This window comes from Vipera ursinii (assembly GCF_947247035.1).
Source record: "Vipera ursinii genome assembly, chromosome: 5".
Lineage (NCBI taxonomy): Eukaryota > Metazoa > Chordata > Lepidosauria > Squamata > Viperidae > Vipera > Vipera ursinii.
This window is the reverse complement of record NC_139518.1, coordinates 91,938,719-91,956,540: the sequence shown is the minus strand read 5'-3', so window position 1 is coordinate 91,956,540 and position 17,822 is coordinate 91,938,719. Positions and strand designations below refer to the sequence as shown.

Genomic DNA, 17,822 nt, shown 5'->3' with positions numbered 1-17,822 from the left:
CTTTACCTTTACCTTTTAATGGGTCCTCCCTAGAAAAAGAAAGCATTGAGGGTTACCACCAGCTCCCTTGAAGGAATCCTCCAGCTGGGTCAAATGGACAAATAGTTGCAGTCAAGAAAGTCTCCCATGAGAGGAGCTTTCCATGGAGGTGAACTTTGTTTTGGAGAAGTTGTCAAGAAGGTTGCACCTCTTCTCTTCTCCTGAAGAATACTGCCTCACTACTCCTCTTGAATATGGCCAACTGATAGTCTTCTGGCATGTAATTTGGGCAATGCTGTGCCACAATTTTGGTGAAAGATTAGGAGCAAGGAGGAAATGAGGAGCTGACATGAGATCCTGATGTTACCTGATCCTGAAGGATCCAGGAATGTGATCAAGAGATGAGTTTTGAACGTGGGGGATCAACGTCCAAGCCACTGACCTACAATTTGTTTGACATGAGTGGTTGCATGGCACAAAAAGCTGAGCATGTGTAAATAACCTAAATATTTAATCTGAGCTCAGTGTTGTATACAGCAAAGAGTGCAGCCTGGGTGGTTTATGAATGCATCAAGAAATAACAGGTGACATCAGTTGGAGTGTAGCATGTTCTTTTAATTTCCTAAAGAGCTGGGTAAATAATTTGTAGCCAAATCACAAGTTCCTGTTCTTGTTTTCCTCATTCTTTTAATCTTGCTCCTGCTTTGTTTGTTTGTGTGTTTAAAGGGAGCTGTGGCAGAGACAGAGTTGCCAGCTTTCCTTCCAAATGGATTGCTGTTCTGAGAGCATTAACTCTAGGGGTAGAAGCAGATAAAATGTAGAGGACCCCAGGGAGAATTAGGGAAAAATCTGGAGTCATAGAGGTGGGGTCCTGATCCAGTATACTTCACGATGGAGCATGGGCAGCCCTGGATAGCAAATGGTGGCCATCTTTGAACACCTATCCTAGTTTTTATGGTCAATAAAATGTTGATCCTGGGGGTCTGCACATTAGGACTGCCAGCTCTTCTCTACTCCTTGGTGAACATAAATGTCTGCAGGTTATTTAAAGGTGGAGAAGACCATCAGTGGCTGCTATGATCTGAATGTAAGTTAAGAACGTGCAGGTCTTAGCAGGGCACCATGCCTGCTTCTCTCTTTCTCCAGGGCATTTGGATTCCCACAAAGGAAGCTCTGAGGCCTTTAAATCATGTTGGTTCATCATTACACCTTCTGGAGAGGCCCTTCTCTCTGGCCATAGGTGTGGTTGAGCTGAGAGCTATCCGTTGTCCACAGACCAGGGGCTTTCTCAGAAGAGCAGCTATTCTGGCAGGGTCCCTCACAGCCATACATTTATGCTTGAAGATGAAGACTGCTCTTCACTAGCTTTTCTACACCCCCTCCCCACCTTTGATTTTTTGAGGCATTGGGGATGAGAAAGTGGAGACCATCCTTCTAGCAAAGGCCTCGGCTTCAGCTGACCCTCATTTTTATTTTCTCAAAAAGCCTGTGGGGGGGTGTTCCTGTTTAGGGCTGGAGCTATTTCAGCCATAGAACTGCTGTCAGCTATCCATTTAATTCTACTTTAATCAAAGAATCTAGACTAATTGCAGCTTAGTCAGTGCCAAACCCATCAGCTGCCAAGAGAACCATGTTGAAGTTGTGAGACCAAAAGTTTGAAGGGTTTGATCTCTCCCAAATCAGTTTTGCTGATTCCATTTGTGTCTTTAGCTCTATCAATCTAGGTAAATCCCAACGTTCTCTTGATGCTTCTGGGGCATCTTAGGTGGACCCAGGATGACAGTGGGACCACTTGGACAAATAAGAAGGAGACCTTAAACTACCCAAATTTCAATCCACTTTACCTATAATTTCAGGGTGGTTACATTTTTTTAATAAGACCTCATTTTCTGTAGTCTTCAGCTTCACCAGATTATATGGAGCACTGACACTTTGCCAAAAATAAATAATTTACAGGTAGTCCTTGACTTGTTTAGTGACCATTTGAAGTTACAACGATATTGGAAAAGTGACTTAATGACTATTTTTCACACTTATGCATTGCAGCATCCCTATGGTGATGTGATTTAAACTTGGATGCTTGACAACGGATTCATATTTATGACGGTCGTGGTGTCCCAATGCCACACAATCACCTGTTGCAACCTTTTGACAAGTAAATTCCACAGATTTACTTAATTGTGTTCAGTATTTAACAACTTCAGTGATTCACTTAACAAATGTGGAAGAAAATGGTTGTAAAACGGGGCAACATAAATGTTCGGCTCAACTTGAGGATTACTTGTACAGCATTTCAGACTGATGGGTCTTATACGTAAAGTAAAAATGGAGATGACCTCCGGGGCTGTGTCACTGAAAAGCCGTGGCTGAGAGGGAAGAGAGGCTGGACAGGAGGGCTAAAGAGGGCAGAGTTGTCGTCCCCCCTCCCCCCACCCGCCGCTTGCTCATGCGAGGGCCTAGAAAGGCATCAAAGCAGCTGGGCTATGAGGAAGGATGTGAAGGGAAATGAGGGAAACAACTTTCAGCGCTTCCAATTTCACTTACAAATCATTATAAGTAGGAAGCATGTTTGTGCGTTTGTACATAGTTTGTTTAAAGTCACATGTGGACATAAAATAATTTGGGGCGGAGAAAATGAACCAGCGCAGCCTCATCTTGGACCTGTTTGAAAGTTGCGGCTGACTTTAATCCCGCACCTCCCAAGACCTACAATGTGGCTGACGGTCACCAAGGCTTGTCTAAACCAGGGCTTTTCAACCAGTGGTATGGGTACCACCTGTGGTACATTGGCACCAGGCAGGTGGTACACGACCAACCTAGAAAAGTGGTAGCGGGGGAGGGGAATGAGCTGAACTGGTGGTAGCACCACACAAGCCTGAGCGAGAGACGGCTGGAGCTGCCGGGCTGTCAGGGCTCAGTGGAAGTGCCAGGGTCAGTGCCAGGATCCAGCTGGAGCTCGGTGCTGATCCTGGTGCACCTGCTGAGCCCAGAAGAAGCCCTGATCAGCTGGAATGTTGCAGCATCTCCAGGGCCTTGTGATTTACATTCAGATGCTTGGCAACTGATTCATATTTATGACGGTCACAGTGTCCCAGGGTCATGTGAAGTGACCAAAACCTGTTGCAACCACCCAGCAAATGGGGGGATAAAAACCAAACACCCCCCCACACCCCCACTGCCAATCCTCAACAGAAATGCTCACAACAATGAAAACCTCAGACAAGAAGGTGGTACTCGGATGTTGCCATATCCTAAAAGTGGTACAATGGGTGAAAAGGTTGGAAAGCCCCCTGGTCTACACAAATCAGCTGTACAAGTTATGGCGTGGAATTGGCTTGTTCAAAGCAAGCCAGAGTTTATTGTCTATGCTCAAGAGGTTCTCCTCATGTAAAGATGACACAACAAGCTGTGCTGAAGGGAAAACTGATAGGCAAGCTTGCAATCAGAACTCCCCAAGTGCCAAACTAGCACTTTGCTTTAGGTGGCTGAGATGAAATCTGAATTCTTACTTTAACTTTCAGAGTGGGACAACTTGCCCAGACCCAGCAGCAGTTTTGACAAACATGGCTTTACATTTAACTGGTATTCCCCCCCACATACACACCCTCCGCCACCCTCTGCACAAATTTAAATATAAAATGTTGCCATTGCTTGAATGGTACATCAGTTTTCAAAACAGAAGCTGTCTGAAACAAAAAAACATTATTCTATGCAAAAATTCATTTTTACAATGGGAATTCTCCCTAACGGCAACCATTTTACTTTCTCCCATCTTAACATGCGCTTCTTAATTCGTGCCCCATCTTAATAGCTTTACATGACATGCAGTTCATATGTCATAATGATACTCAAGCATTTTACGTTTCTCTCCATCTTAAAACAAGCTTTCTCTGTCAGATGGGGAGTAGGATATCTCCTTTTGGGGGTGTGAGATCAAGGGTCCTTTAATCGCTTGTCCCAGCTGTGAACCTCTAAAGGCGTAGGCGTTCTTGCCACTCTGTACTACGCAACCAAGGCAAAGTGTGGCCTCAGAACAGTAATCTTCTGGGCTCTTCCTGATAAGCAGCAGGGATTTCCCCCCCCCCCAAAAAAGTTTTGATTCCAAGCCCAAGATAAGCTGAATAGCAATCAGCAAGAGGATGGGACGCTTTTAAAGAGGAGACCTGGAAAAGGTTTCACATCTTTCCCCTAAGCGAGAGACCAGGCCACAGGAGATCCAGTTTAATGCCGTCTGAGTCAAAAAATTCACCACCATGCAGGATATCCATTTTATACTTGCTCATTGTGTCTAATATAAGAGATGGCTTGCTTGTTCTTCATTTGCAACAAAGTGTAATCTCTCTCAACTTTCAATACAAGATCAGTAGCTGTCCAGCAAACAGCTCAGTGTGTTTTCCTTGGACCACTGTTATATGAGGGATCGCCTGCTTGGTTTTTTTCCTCCTTTTTCGACACAGGAGCCCTTTCCTCCTTTACACCGACTCTCTGAAGCTGAAATTAAATTACCTTGAGCTGCCTCTTTATGGTTTTTTAATGACCCATGTGGACATTTTATGGTTTTTAAAATAATAATAATAATAATAATAATAATAATAATAATAATAATAATAATAATAATGATAATGATAATGATAATGATAATGATGATAATGATAATGATAATGATAATAATAATAATAATAATAATAATAATAATAATAATAATAATAATAATAATAATAATAATAATAATAATATTTTGGTCTGCCCAACTCCTCAATGACTCTGGATGGATTACAATAAAAAATAGGGGGGCGGGGAAGCCCCAACAAATATCAAAGCCATCCAGAAGGCTAACTCAGCATAACAAAAAGCCAAACCAAAAATGTAAGGGCTTCTCAGCCATCCTAAACTGAGGGAAATTAATCAGATTTTTAATAGTTTTTGGAAAGCCATTAAAGCGGCAGCCATGTGGAGCTCTGGGAGATGATGTGCCAGTTGGCACAGACCGTTCCTGGAAAGGCACGCTTCCTGGGTTCTGCAAAATGACACTGTTTTATTACTGAGACCCCAAATGTCCCCATTCTGCCTGGGCAGTGGTCATGATCTCCCCACCCTGTCCACACCGATTAAAAATGGCCACAGAAAAAGAAGAACTGCACAAGACAGTGCCTTCCTCTCACAGACCAAAGCTGGTGCAAAAGGATACCATGGTTAATGGTGCTGAAGTCCAGCGGGAAATCAAGGATCCCCAGGATGGATTCACCAACCCATAGCTGCCTGGGTGATTGACAGGCACAGCTAAGGCTGCCTCTCGACTAATCCCTGGCCTGAAATTTGACTGAAGGTCTAGACCAAGGGTAGGCAACCTTGGCTCTTTTATGACTCATGGACTCCAACTCCCAGAATTCCTGAGCCAGCATGGCTCAGCTTGGAAACCTCTCCCTTTCCCCTCAGCATGGCTGGCTCAGGAATTCTGGGAGTTGAAGTCCACGAGTCATAAAAGAGCCAAGGTTGCCTACCCCTGGTCTAGACCAGGGCTTTTCAACCTTTTCACCCACTGTACCACTTTTAGGATATGGCAACATCCGAGTACCACCAGTCGCCTAGGATTGTGCAGTGCTACCACCGGTTCAGCTCATTCCCCTCCCCCGCTACTTTTCTAGGATGGTCGCATACCACCTGCCAGGTGCCAATGTACCACAGGTGGTACCCGTACCACTGGTTGAAAAGCCCTGGTCTAGTTGATCTATTTTCTCCAGCCCACTTCTTCACAAAGGTTGAAGACTAGATGGAAATAGGACGATTGGATTTAGAGGAATTTTATTTCCCAACATTCAAACAGAGACACATGGTTTCACTCGGTATAAAATTAAATGTGGAGGGGAGGGATCGCTCTCTTTGAGAGTCCCAGCTGATGAGTTTGTAAATCTGCAGAACCCAAATAAAAATCCTTCAGACAGGACTGTTACTGTTCTCCTGCCTTACTTGCAATTGTCCCTCTGAGGTTTGGGGCCTGTGCTAAAACAGTCCTGTGCTTCTTCCTAAAAGCTCAGATTCTCAGAACCCAACAGATGACGTGAATCAGGAATCCCAGCAAGTACAATACATCTGAAAAAATTCAATGGCAAAATCTCGGGGTTTGTGTGACTTTGGGAATATTTGTAATGGCACAAAGGATGAATTTGTCCCAATAGGAAGGGCAGATATTAAAGCTGGCCTTTTTAATACACCTCTGGTTCCTCTCTTGTGGCTGCGCTGTCAAATCCAAGAAAAAGCGTGTTCCGTTATAAATGTGTAAATGTTACAAATTTAACTCTGGTTCAGGGAATGACCCCTCATGTCCTCCAGCGATGGGGTAGACCTGAGTCTCATGAGCATCTGCGAAGGATGGCGTTGTTTTAATTGCTTCAGATTTAGATTGGAGGTTTGCTTTGATGCCTCAATTAATCCACTGTGATTGTTTTCATACTGGTGTTCTTATGCATTCAGGGGGGTTGACTGTTAGCCTCCAGGCTGCATAGATTTTCGAAGGAAATCAATGGCCTTTTCCCTTTTCAGGATGGTCGGCTCCTACCTGGGTGGCAGAGGAACTGAGGGTGTGTGAGAGGTTGGCACAGGGCACCTGACTTACTCCAACAGGAGCTGCTGTGTGAGGATGAAGTGGAATCAGATTGGGGATGCTCCTATCAGCTCCGTGGAGGGGGGAAAGTGTGGGGGTGAAATGGGCCCTCTGGATAGAAGTACTGGCCCAGCAACAGGAAAGTAGCCGGACAGTGGTATTCTTGTGAGACAGAAACTGCACCTGAAAATGTGCTTCTGGGTTCCCCAAACCTTACAGCTGGCGGTTGTGTTGCTTTACCAGTCTTCTCTGCTTTGTCACATGGTGAATTCCCTTATAGGGTGGAGATTAGATTGTCAAAATGGGGAGGGAGGGAAACAGATGTGTATTAGCAAGTCCATATTGCAGGTAAACCCATCGGCACACCTTTAGCAAAATATAAATTATTGGCGTTCGAGAGAAGTGGCGTGCCTCTCACCACAAGTAGGAGAAAAATTAGTTGCTCTGGCCATCTGCTTAATGGGGAGGGGTGACTAATAGCTCTCGCTTTCCCATCTTCACACAGAGGTTGTTGAACCAGGCTGGGCAGCAAACAGAGATCATCTCTGAGGGGTGGGGGATCAGAGTTGTGTCCCTTAAATGTCCCTGCCTGCTCCTCTGGTCTCTCCTGGGGCAGCTCTGGGTCCCCTTTGGAATAGGAGCTTTGCAGGGTATATGGAAGAAAAAAGGGGGGAGAGTGAGAGATGTTACATTATCAGAGGGAAAGTATATTTCTCATAACGGATGATAATTAGCACCATAATCTTCAGTCCAAATAGTCAATTAGACAAAATAATTATGTCTCTACAAGATGTCTGTATAATGTTAGTAACTTGGTATGTTTTAGCAACCTAAATTATTCTGTTCTTCTGTTATGATGGGTTGGCTATGTTTTTTCCCCTAGAATTTAATTAATCTCCCCATTCTAAGAATCGATTAAAACTTGGGAAGCTTCAATACTCATAATTTTTCACATGTATAGACAAGACAGAGAGGTTGTGATTTCGTCACGCATGAGCAGGTCTGATACTCATAAACAATTATGGCTATTATTTTCTCACACAAAACAGCCACCCAGTTCCCAGCTCCTTTCAGTGTAGTCACAATGCACTTGTCAGAAAGAGGTAAACACCCCCCCCATCAAAATGCCTGTTTACTCTCTGCCACTTCTGCAGCTTCTCACTACTCATTGGGACCTGCCTCCCAGAATTGTGTGCAGACTTTGCCCTTGATCCCATGGGTGCTTTTCTGCCACCTCTGGTTCAAGATTATGCAAGTGGAAGAGTTAGCCTGTCTGGAGGGCATCAGCCCATCAAAGGCAATGATACCCATGCAGCCCAATACTTACCATCTTAGCACTGCTTTCAGAAATATATATTTTTCTAGTTTACATGCCAACTGTCATGTATTTATAAGTTCACAATCTTAAGCCCGGAGATGGCAAAGGCTCTTTATGGTGGTCTCGAGTGGGCAGAAATTAGGAATAGAGAATTATAATTGGAACTGAAGGAACATAATTTCTTCAAAAGGAAGTGAAGCGGTAAAAATGGGGAGGAAGCTGCACTGTGAGTTAAAAGTACCCGCTTCTGCTCAGAAATCTAGGAATAAAATCTGCTAGTGCAGAAAAGAGCATTTGAATTAGAAAATTGGGGGGGGGACCTATCAAATCGATGCAATTGTTACGGCCTATAATTGCCTGCCCATCGCAATAGATGTGGGCAGTGTTTCCTACAAGCAAGTTGCAGCTCTTTCAAAGTTGTAGTGATGGGAACATTCATTAGAGAGATATTGGACCAACAAAGAGTCCAGAGAAGAGCAACAAAGATGATCAGGGGACTGGAGGCTAAAACATATGAAGAACAGTTGCAGGAATTGGATATGTCTAGTTTAATGAAAAGAAGGACTAGAAGTGACACAATAGCAGTGTTCCAATAGTTAAGAGGCTGCCACAAAGAAGAGGGAATCAAGCTATTCTCCAAAGCACCTGAAGGCAGGACAAGAAGCAGTGGATGGAAACTAAAGGAGAGAAGCAATCTAGAACTAAGGAGAAATTTCCTGACAGAACAATTAATGAGTGGAACAACCTGCCTCCAGACGTTGTGAGTGCTACAATACTGGAAGTTTTTAAGAAGAGATTGGACAGCTGTTTGTCTGGAAGGATATAAGGTTTCCTATCTCAGCAGGGAGTTGGACTAGAAGACCTCCAAGATCCCTTCCAACTCCGTTATTCTATTATGCTGTTAAAAACTCTGTTGCGATTGTCCTAGTTGACTCCTTTCTCTAGGAAAGGTGGAAGAATTAACTCAGTGGAGAAGACTGAAGAATGAGAATAGCTGGGACTTTGGAGAAGGCCAAAGTATAGTTGGACTTCAAAAAGGGGTTTGTAAAGTCAGGGCAACAAAAGGAGGGCTCCCTGACAGAAAAAACACAAACTGGAGCAAGTTAATATGGCCATGCAACCATATTCTTTGCCTTAGGGAAAACATGAAAAGCATTCATGTAGGATATGAAAAGAAGGATGGTAGAAAGCTTGGAAATGTATACCGTGGAAGAGTATAGGCAGGTAGTCTGGAGCCTCCGAGATGGTTTCAGAAAATAAAAGCTCAGAATGAGAAAGGTTGGCAAAACATACTTCAACAGGTTTATTCAGACTGGAAAGGCCACGGCCTTAAAACATTCCTTTTCCATCAGGCTGACCTGGACTGACGACAGGGATTTTTAAAATGTTTTTAATTTTATTATTGGGGCTGCTAGTTTAATCCTTTTAAACTTTTGTATTATTGTATTTATTTTATTGTTGTTAGCCGCCCTGAGTCCTTCGGGAGATAGGGCGGCATATAAGTCCCAAAAATAAATAAATAAATAAATAAATAAATAAAAGAGTCTGCATGGCAGCCATTAAAGGAACATGGCAGCCACCAGAATTATGAAGGAGATAAAAAAGAGCAAATGAACCAAGAAGCGGAGGCTCTTTTAGAAGAAGGTCAAAACCAGGAGACAGAAGCCCCCAATTAAGAGACAAGAAGACCAGTTCTAACAACAAGAAAGATGAAACCGGTGATTGGGGGAGGCATCCAAGCAGAGCCAGACCATCATCTGCCCGGATGCTTTCATTTAGACTGGGTGATCTCCAGGGCCCCTTCCGGTTCTAGGATGGTCATTGCTAGGAACAGGCCCATCATTTCAGGGTCTCAGAGGTGCCAACCCAAGAAAGCATTGCATCATGGTTCCTGCTTATGTTAGGTAAAGGTAAAGGTTCCCCCGCACATGCGTGCTAGTCATTTCCAACTCTAGGGGCTGGTGCTCATCTCCGTTCCAAAGCCGAAGAGCCAGCGCTTGTCCGAGGACGTCTCCATGGTCATGTGGCCGGCATGACTAGACGCCAAAGGCTGTTACCTTCCCACCGCAGTGGTCCCTATTTTTCTACTTGCATTTTTAGGTGCTTTCAAACTGCTAGGTTGGCAGAAGCTGGGACAAGTAACAGGCACTCACTCTGTTACGCGGCACTTGGGATTCGACCTGCCAAACTGCCGACCATCTGATCGACAAGCTCAGTGTCCTAACCCACTGAGCCATCGCGTCCCTTCTGCTTATGTTACCTGCATCTAAAATGGGAGGGGTCTGCACATTCAGGCTCTTCTGTGCACCAAATTATGCCATTAGCAGACACAGGCCTAGTGCAATTGGGGCTGGATTCAGCCAGAGTGTAAGGCTTTCCCTGCCCTGTGGAGGCCAGCAATGCAATACCAGGAAATGCTAAGCATACGTTTCAATTCTCCAATCAAAGGTGTTTTAGTTGAATTGTATGTATTAATATTAGTAATATTGTCACATGTCATTTTGCTGCAGAGACCCTTTGTTCTGGTCCTGTATATTGATTGAAATGATGATAATTATAACAAGGTTGGATTATGGTGATTACCGTTGTGTTACCAGTGTGCTGCTGTAACCTGTGGTATTTTATAGTTATTGTTTAATAATAGCATCATAGCAAGTTCCTCCAGGTGTCATATAACTAAACACTCCATTTGTAAACGGAATTAAAATCCACACTACAAGCAGTTGCATGAAAGAGTCAAGGCTGCAGTTTTGGCAACCTGAAAAATTCCACAGCTCCCTCTTTTGGGCTAAACCAGGGGTAGGCAACCTTGGCTCTTTTATGGCTCGTGGAGTTCAATTCCCAGAATTCCTGAGCCAGCATGGTTGGCTCAGGAATTCTGGGAGTTGAAGTCCACAAGTCATAAAAAAGCCAAGGTTGCCTACCCCTGGACTAAACCAAGTCACAAAACGCAAAGCAAAGTTCATGGTAACTTTCCATCAATGGAACAAGAAATTCCATTCCAACAAGGAGTTTCCACTTGGGGACAGGGATGGCAGAGTCAAAGGAGAATGGGATAAGATCTGTTTTCAGATGACTCAGATTTTTGTGGCCAAATAGATCTGATGGTCCATGAGTCCTGAGTTGAGCTTCATTTGCTTGTGAGATGGACTTGTTAATTTCTGTCAGTGCGGAATGTATAGTCTTTCTGCAGTTACCTTGCGTGGCTTGGCCTCTGTGTCTTCAATAACAGGATTATCCGTTGCTGATGGAGTTGTGACTGTGCTCATCCTTTAGTTGTTAGATGGCCAACATTGATCATGCCAACCAAAAGTTAGCCATGGCAGGCCCTGAAAAGGAGGAGGTGAGCACCTGGCAATGGAGGTGCTAATCCTTTGCTCCTTTAGAAGCAGACCTGAAACGCCTGGTCTGGCGCCCAGATTCTTCTGAAAACATGAACCTTGGCCTGGCTGAGCCTTGGGGGAGAAAGGATCGGGCTAAGAGTCCCTGGTCAGATCACGTTTGCGTAAGGCTCTTTAAAAGTGCCAGCCAAGATTTATGGAGTGTTGGCACATTAATACACGGCTTTCAAGCATTTTCCCTGCTGGGATCTGTTGGACACCAAGTCCCATGATCCCCGGCCAAAATGGCCATATAAAATCAAGTTGTAATTGCTTGTATGATGTGTGAAGCCACGCATCTTGGCCTTTGGTGTCCATAATGTCCAGCAAAGTGGGCATATTGGTTAAGAATAGGGGAGTTGATGTCTAAGGCACCTGGAAGAGATTGAATGGGGTCTTTAAAAATCGCTGAAAACTTCTGAAATTGCCTAACTTGGCAATATTTGGCATTCTCGCTTGGTATCCCATAAAATGTTGGTGCTTGTTATAGTTTCCTTAAAAGTAACAGCAATTTCAGTTTCAATTATCTGGAAGGGTCCTTTCTGCAAGGATGCCGGCTGGCCCTGTGATGCTGCCACGGTGTGTCCTCTGGCAATGAAGTAGAGCAAAGTTCAGTCAACCAATTTTGATTAAGGAGCCTTGGTGGAGCAGTGGGCTAATGCCTCCTTAAGTAAGACCAGCTGCCTGCAATTAGTGCAGGTTCGAGTCCCACCAGGCTCAAGGTTGACTCAGCCTTCCATCCTTCCGAGGTAGGTAAAATGAGGACCCAGATTGTTGGGGGCAATTAAGCTGACTTTGTAATAATGCCGCTTGGGAGGGGTGTGAAAGCCCTAATAAGCAGGCATATACATAGAATGAAGGCTACTGCTTAGCTTGTAAGCAGCCCTGAGTCTTCGGAGAAGGGCGGGATATAAATGGGATTAAAAATTAAAATTAAAAAAAAATTAAATAGGCGTTCCGTAGAGGTCAGTTCGCTAAAATAATACAGGAAGTCCTTGACGTAGGACTCCAATTGAGCCCAAATTTTTTGTTGTTAAATGAGACATCCGTTAAGTGAGTTTTGCCCCGTTTTATGACTTTTCTGGCCACTGTTGTTAAGTGAATCATTACGTTTGTTAAATTAGTAACGCGGTTGTTAAGAGGATCTGCCTTCTCTATTGACTTGGCTTGTCAGAAGGTCGCAAAAGGGGGATCACGTGACACACACACACACACACACACACACACACACCTGGAACCCTGTGACTGCCATAAATGCAAACTGGTTGCCAAGCATCCCAATTTTGATCACGTGATGCTGCAACAGGCCAAGTGTGAAAAACGGTCATAAGCCACTTTTTCCAGTGATGTGGTAACTTTGAACAGTCACTAAGCGAACTGTTGTAAGTCGAGGACTTCCTGTAATTTAAGGACACTTGGGCGGCGGTGTGGGGGGAAGAGGAATTAAAACTAACTGCCTGAAAACATGTGCAGGAAATCAGAGCATTGCCAATTATCCTGTTTTCAGGAGACTTGCAAAGAGTTTTTACAATATTTCTTGGGTGATTATGTCAAATGTTTCGTGTAACTTTTGTAACAAAGGTTTATTTCAATATTTGTGTATTAGACAAGGAAACTGTATCATAAACAGGAATTTTCTAGTGACTCAGAGTTCCAGGAACCCCATTTATAATTAGATCATTTGTGCAAATAAGAACAAGTTCGAACCGTTACTCATCATGCTATGCATTTTTGCCTCTGCAGATTAATTACATTTTCAAATAGGGGCCCTTGCTTAATCTCTGGCAATACAGAGGATGGAACACATACACACATCTCTGGTTTCCAATTATTTAGAAGTGAATCCTTTTTCAACTGGTATTCTTGAAATATGTATAAAAAGTTGATTTAAATAACTTTAACAATCATAACGTGAGATGTGATCTGAACAAGACTAGCCTAGTCAAGGATGTCCCTTTACACTTCCCCAAAATGGGCATCTGCTCACGTGAAATCTCCATGGGTTATTTATTTCTGTGAAGGCTACATAGGCAAAGATTCCTTCAAGTCAAGCTCAATTCCTGGAGACTTGTGGGCTTGCCCTCTTTGGGGATTAGATATAGCCATGGTGGCGAACCTATGGCACGGGTGCCACAAGAGGCACGCAGAGCCCTCTCTGTGGGCACGGGCGCCATCACCCCAGTCCTAGGCCTTCCAATGGGTTTTATAAAACCTTTTCGCTTTAGGCCTCTGCCGCCGTGTGCAAAAAAAAAAAAAAAGGTTCAATCAATCAATTTCAACTTCTCGCAGGAAAAAAAAAGATCTCGTAAAGTTGGAATTGATGATTGAACTTTTTAGTCCCACCCAGTCTGCCGTTACCACCGCAGCCACGCCCACCCAATGGGCCACACACACACCCAATGGGCCATGCCCACCCGGCACCGGACGATACATAAGTGGGTTTTGGGTTGCAGTTTGGGCACTCGGTCTGTAAAAGGTTCGCCATCACTGAGATATAGACTTCTCAGTGTAACCTACTGAAAATCCTGGCCTTTTCTGTTGGTCTCCCACCCAAAAACCTAACCAGGTCTGAGCCCGCTTAGTGTATTTGAACATCTACTGCAATGGTTTAAGTGCAAAGTGCTGCAGCCAAGTCACCCGTTTACAAAGAAGTGCTTTCTTTCCATAGGGCCGTGGTGGCAAACCTATGGCCCGAGTGCCACAGGTGGCACGCAGAGCCCTCTCTGTGGGCACGGGTGCCATCACCCCAGTCCTAGGCCTTCAGCTGGGTTTTATAATATCTTTTTGCTTTAGGCCTCCGCTGCCGTGTGCCCCCCCAAAAAAGGTTCAATCAATCAATCATTTTCAACTTCTCGCTGGAAAAAAAAGATTTCGCAAAGTTGGAATCAATTGATTGAACTTCTTAGTCCCACCCAGTCTGCCGTTACCACTGCAGCCACGCCCACCCAATGGGCCATGCCCACCCAATGGGCCACGCCCACCCAATGGGTCACGCCCACCTGGCACACGACGATACATAAGTGGGTTTTGGGTTGCAGTTTGGGCACTTGGTCTCTAAAAGGTTCTCCATCACTGCCATAGGGGTTTGGCTTCCTCTTGTGCTGATGCCCTGGGGGGAGGCAGAGTAGCCTGCCCTGAGTCCTGGCTGGAGACCCAGAAACGGCTCCTGCTCAAGACTCAAAAGGTGTCCTGATTTGTCCTCCGGGAAGTGAGTTCCATGGATATTGGTGGAGCAGAGCAAAAGATCAACACTTTTGGATCTACTGCCGTGAGGCTCCTTCTTAAAATTTTAGAACCAATTCAAACATTTGAATGGCCAATATGCCCTACTTTGGAATTGCTTTTAATGAAAGTAGGATTTTTTTTAAAAAAATGGGAAGGGTTAGGGAAAAGGCAAAAGAGTGGGAAGACGCAATGTTTTGGGTGGATGGAAATTAGGGGAGACCGAGTCGTGCTGCGTGCCACCTGGAGAGGAGAGGAGAGGAGAGGAGAGTCACAAAAAGGGAGCCACCTCAGCCCATGTCCCTGCTAGCTCCTCCTTTTAGCAACTAAAAGGAAAGAAGCCCCTCCTCAAAGGACCCCCTCGCAAAGCCTGTGGAGCCTCTGTAAAGAGGGGCATCTGTCTTCCAGGCTGGCCCAGAATCCTCAGGCTGCTTTTCAGGCGGCGCTCTGCTGGGAGAAGATCTTCTCCGCATTGTTTGGTGAGAAAAGCCTGTTGTAATTTGGTGACGATACAAGTCAGGAGCCAACGTGACCTTTCCCCCCTTTGGCTCTTTCAGGATGAAGTCATTGCTGCTTCCGAAAAAGTAACCGTGAAGCTCGAGGACTTGGCCCAATGGGCCCGGACAGATATCTCCAAGTGGAAACGTGGCGTCCGGGATGAAGCCTTCACACCTCCAGAACTGAGCAAAGATGGCCAGAGGGAAGCCCTAGGAAGGTTCCGGCAATCCACACACAACAGTGGCCTCAATTTCAAGGATATTTTAAAGGAAAAGGCCGACTTGGGTGAGTGCTCCTTTGGTTCTTGTGTAAGATGGCTTCTGTGATTACTGAGAGGATCAGTTTTCTTGGGCTTTCCTTGACTGAAGGGAGAATGGATGTGGTGGCAGAGATTCAGGGAATCTGGTAAGGACTTCTAAGGTGATGGTAAAATGAAGGAACATTCAAGTGTCTGCTGGGCTACAGAAGGTGAAGCATATTGAAAGTTCCCCAGAGGCAAGGATAATGTGTGAATGATATTTGAGTAGAATAAATGCATAGGAATCAATGCAAACTGCCAGAATTTAGGAGGAGGGCCACTGTCTACTCTAGGCCATTGTAGGGACCTCTGCTGTCTTCCCTATAGGTCTTGTGTAAGGCAGTCAAGAGAGGGTTTTTTTTCCTTGTGTGTGACTTTCATTGGGCCCTCTTACAAATTTCAGTGGAGCTTTCTGATGGACTAAGCATTTTGCTTCTGTCTTTGTAAAGTCTGAAGCTTAATAGGGTTGCTTGCTCCTTGGTCATTTTGTTTCCCATTGGCTGAACCCATGAAAGATTCCCTTTCTGGGTTTGGAAGTCCTGAGGCTGGCTCAGCCTCTCTCTCTCTCTGGCATCTGCACCAATCCTGCCACCATCTAAGCTGGTGAGCCTCACTCAGATCAAAACACTCTTAGAGGCCTGGATGTTAAACATTGTCCACCTACGTGTTAATTAGAAGGTTACAGGGATCGCATCCCCAGCTGTCCTGTTAATGCTTTCCATGTTTTAGTTATTTTTCTAGCTATTGGGCTTCTCAGAGACAGAACTTTTTTAAAGACAGTCTTCTGTTTTGTAATCTTCTGATAGCAGGTACCTAAACAGAAACTAGCAAGTTTATCCAGAAATCAAAATAATTAAAACAGATCTTCAGAGACTTCTTTACAAAATCTCCTCTTTGTATATTTTGCCCAACAATTCAAGTGACACAAGCAATACATAATCCAAAGGGTTTGATTCATCATTAAGGAAATCATGTTGTCTGGCAGATTGTATAAGTTGAAGTTTTTCCAATAGAGCCACAGACATGTCTTCCTTTCAGGAAATGTAATTTTATGCTCTGTTCTGGGATGCAAAACCCCCAAATGCCCGGAACTCTGCAAGTTTCCAAGCTCCATGCAGAAGCCCTATGAAAGTTCTGACCAGGGCTGGTGGCCTTGGCTTATCATGGTTTCTTCATTTAAAGCTTCAGGGGGAAAAGGTTGACCTCCTTATTTTCTGGAGGTATGTATGGACATAATCTTTCACCTTTGTTGCATGGCTGGTGGGTCTTGTGACCCTTTGGACTTTCTATCTCACCCTTAAGTGAACAGAAGCCTCTCTGCTGGCAAAGTTGGGTTTTTATTTCAATCAGAAGACGGGGGTTCCGAAGGTGGTGGAAGATTGGAGAAGATTTCTGATGTCTGGCAGGGCAGACATTTTACTTTTTTATCACATTTATCTTTCTTTTAAAAACACACACACCATTTTCTTTGATTTACAAGTATGGTTTAGATATTAGTCCTTTTAAAAGATCCTGATTATAGTTTGGTACTAGTAACTAGAGTATTTAAAAAGTTTCTGATCTGATTGTGGATAAAATGTTAGACTACATTAGCAGAGATTGTTTATTCAGATTTTTCACAACCATTATTTGTGAAAGACTCGTGTAATCCTCAATTTTTCCCTGGTAAAACAGACCAGTAGTCTTTGAGAAGGAATCCAAATTGACACAATGCCAGTGTGCAAGCAGAGTCCAACTTGGCTCGCCTCGTGCAGGCGGGTCAGTGGGCCAGATGCGTAGCTTGTAGTTATTGCTAAGCCCAGGATGACTGTGAGTTATTCTTTACACATCTCGTTGTGTCACATGATGCGAGTGTAATTCTTGCTTGTTTGGGATTGGGAGGTTTATGGGTCAGTGTGTCAATTTTGTGTGTTAGCCTAGGAAACAACTTTATTTTGTTATCCCAGGATTAAGGTATAATGTAGTGTGTGAGCCAGCAATAGTATCTGAGGCCAAAATGACAGGGAAAAGCTTTCCCCAGAATCCCCATAATAAAACTATCTCTTCCACAATATTTGACAACATGAAGCTGACTAAATAGATCAGCCCTGCTCGGAAGCCAGGCTATAAAAATGATCCCTGTAGCAAACCACTAGAGAAAATGAGGGTCTGCTTCACATCTCCCCTCTGTTGCTGTGCAACTCGTGCTGGACTCATCCTGGCCAAGGAAAACAGTGTCTTTTGAGGGATGCTGGGATCAGGGAATTGGGCTGGCCCTGGAAAGAGAAAGGAACCGGATGGGTCGACTTCTGGTTAGGTTCCAGGCCATGGACCTCCATCTGGTTCTGCCAGGTTCAGTTCAGCTGAGAAGGATTTTACGGAAGTAACATTACAGAAGTAAATCCCAAAGCTGCAAAGGCAGCTGAAGGTAACTGCTCTGTTGAGACAGTTGGGTGCAAATGGCAAGCTGATGTGATAAAGTCGGTCAAGTCCCCGGGAATGATAATGTTATTCTTGATGATCTGCCCACTGGTTAAGACTGATGGG

At 44.4% G+C, this 17,822-nt stretch overlaps 1 protein-coding gene across 1 annotated transcript in view; it reads left to right on the top strand.

Moving 5' to 3' along the window:
- The window catches only part of ARID5B (AT-rich interaction domain 5B), a 152,939-nt gene that overhangs the window by 11,028 nt on the left and 124,089 nt on the right, over window positions 1-17,822 (top strand). The window contains exon 3 of the mRNA XM_083364179.1: window positions 15,058-15,283. Coding sequence (XP_083220305.1) covers window positions 15,058-15,283 — 226 coding nt within the window. The remainder of the gene's footprint in view (window positions 1-15,057; window positions 15,284-17,822) is intronic.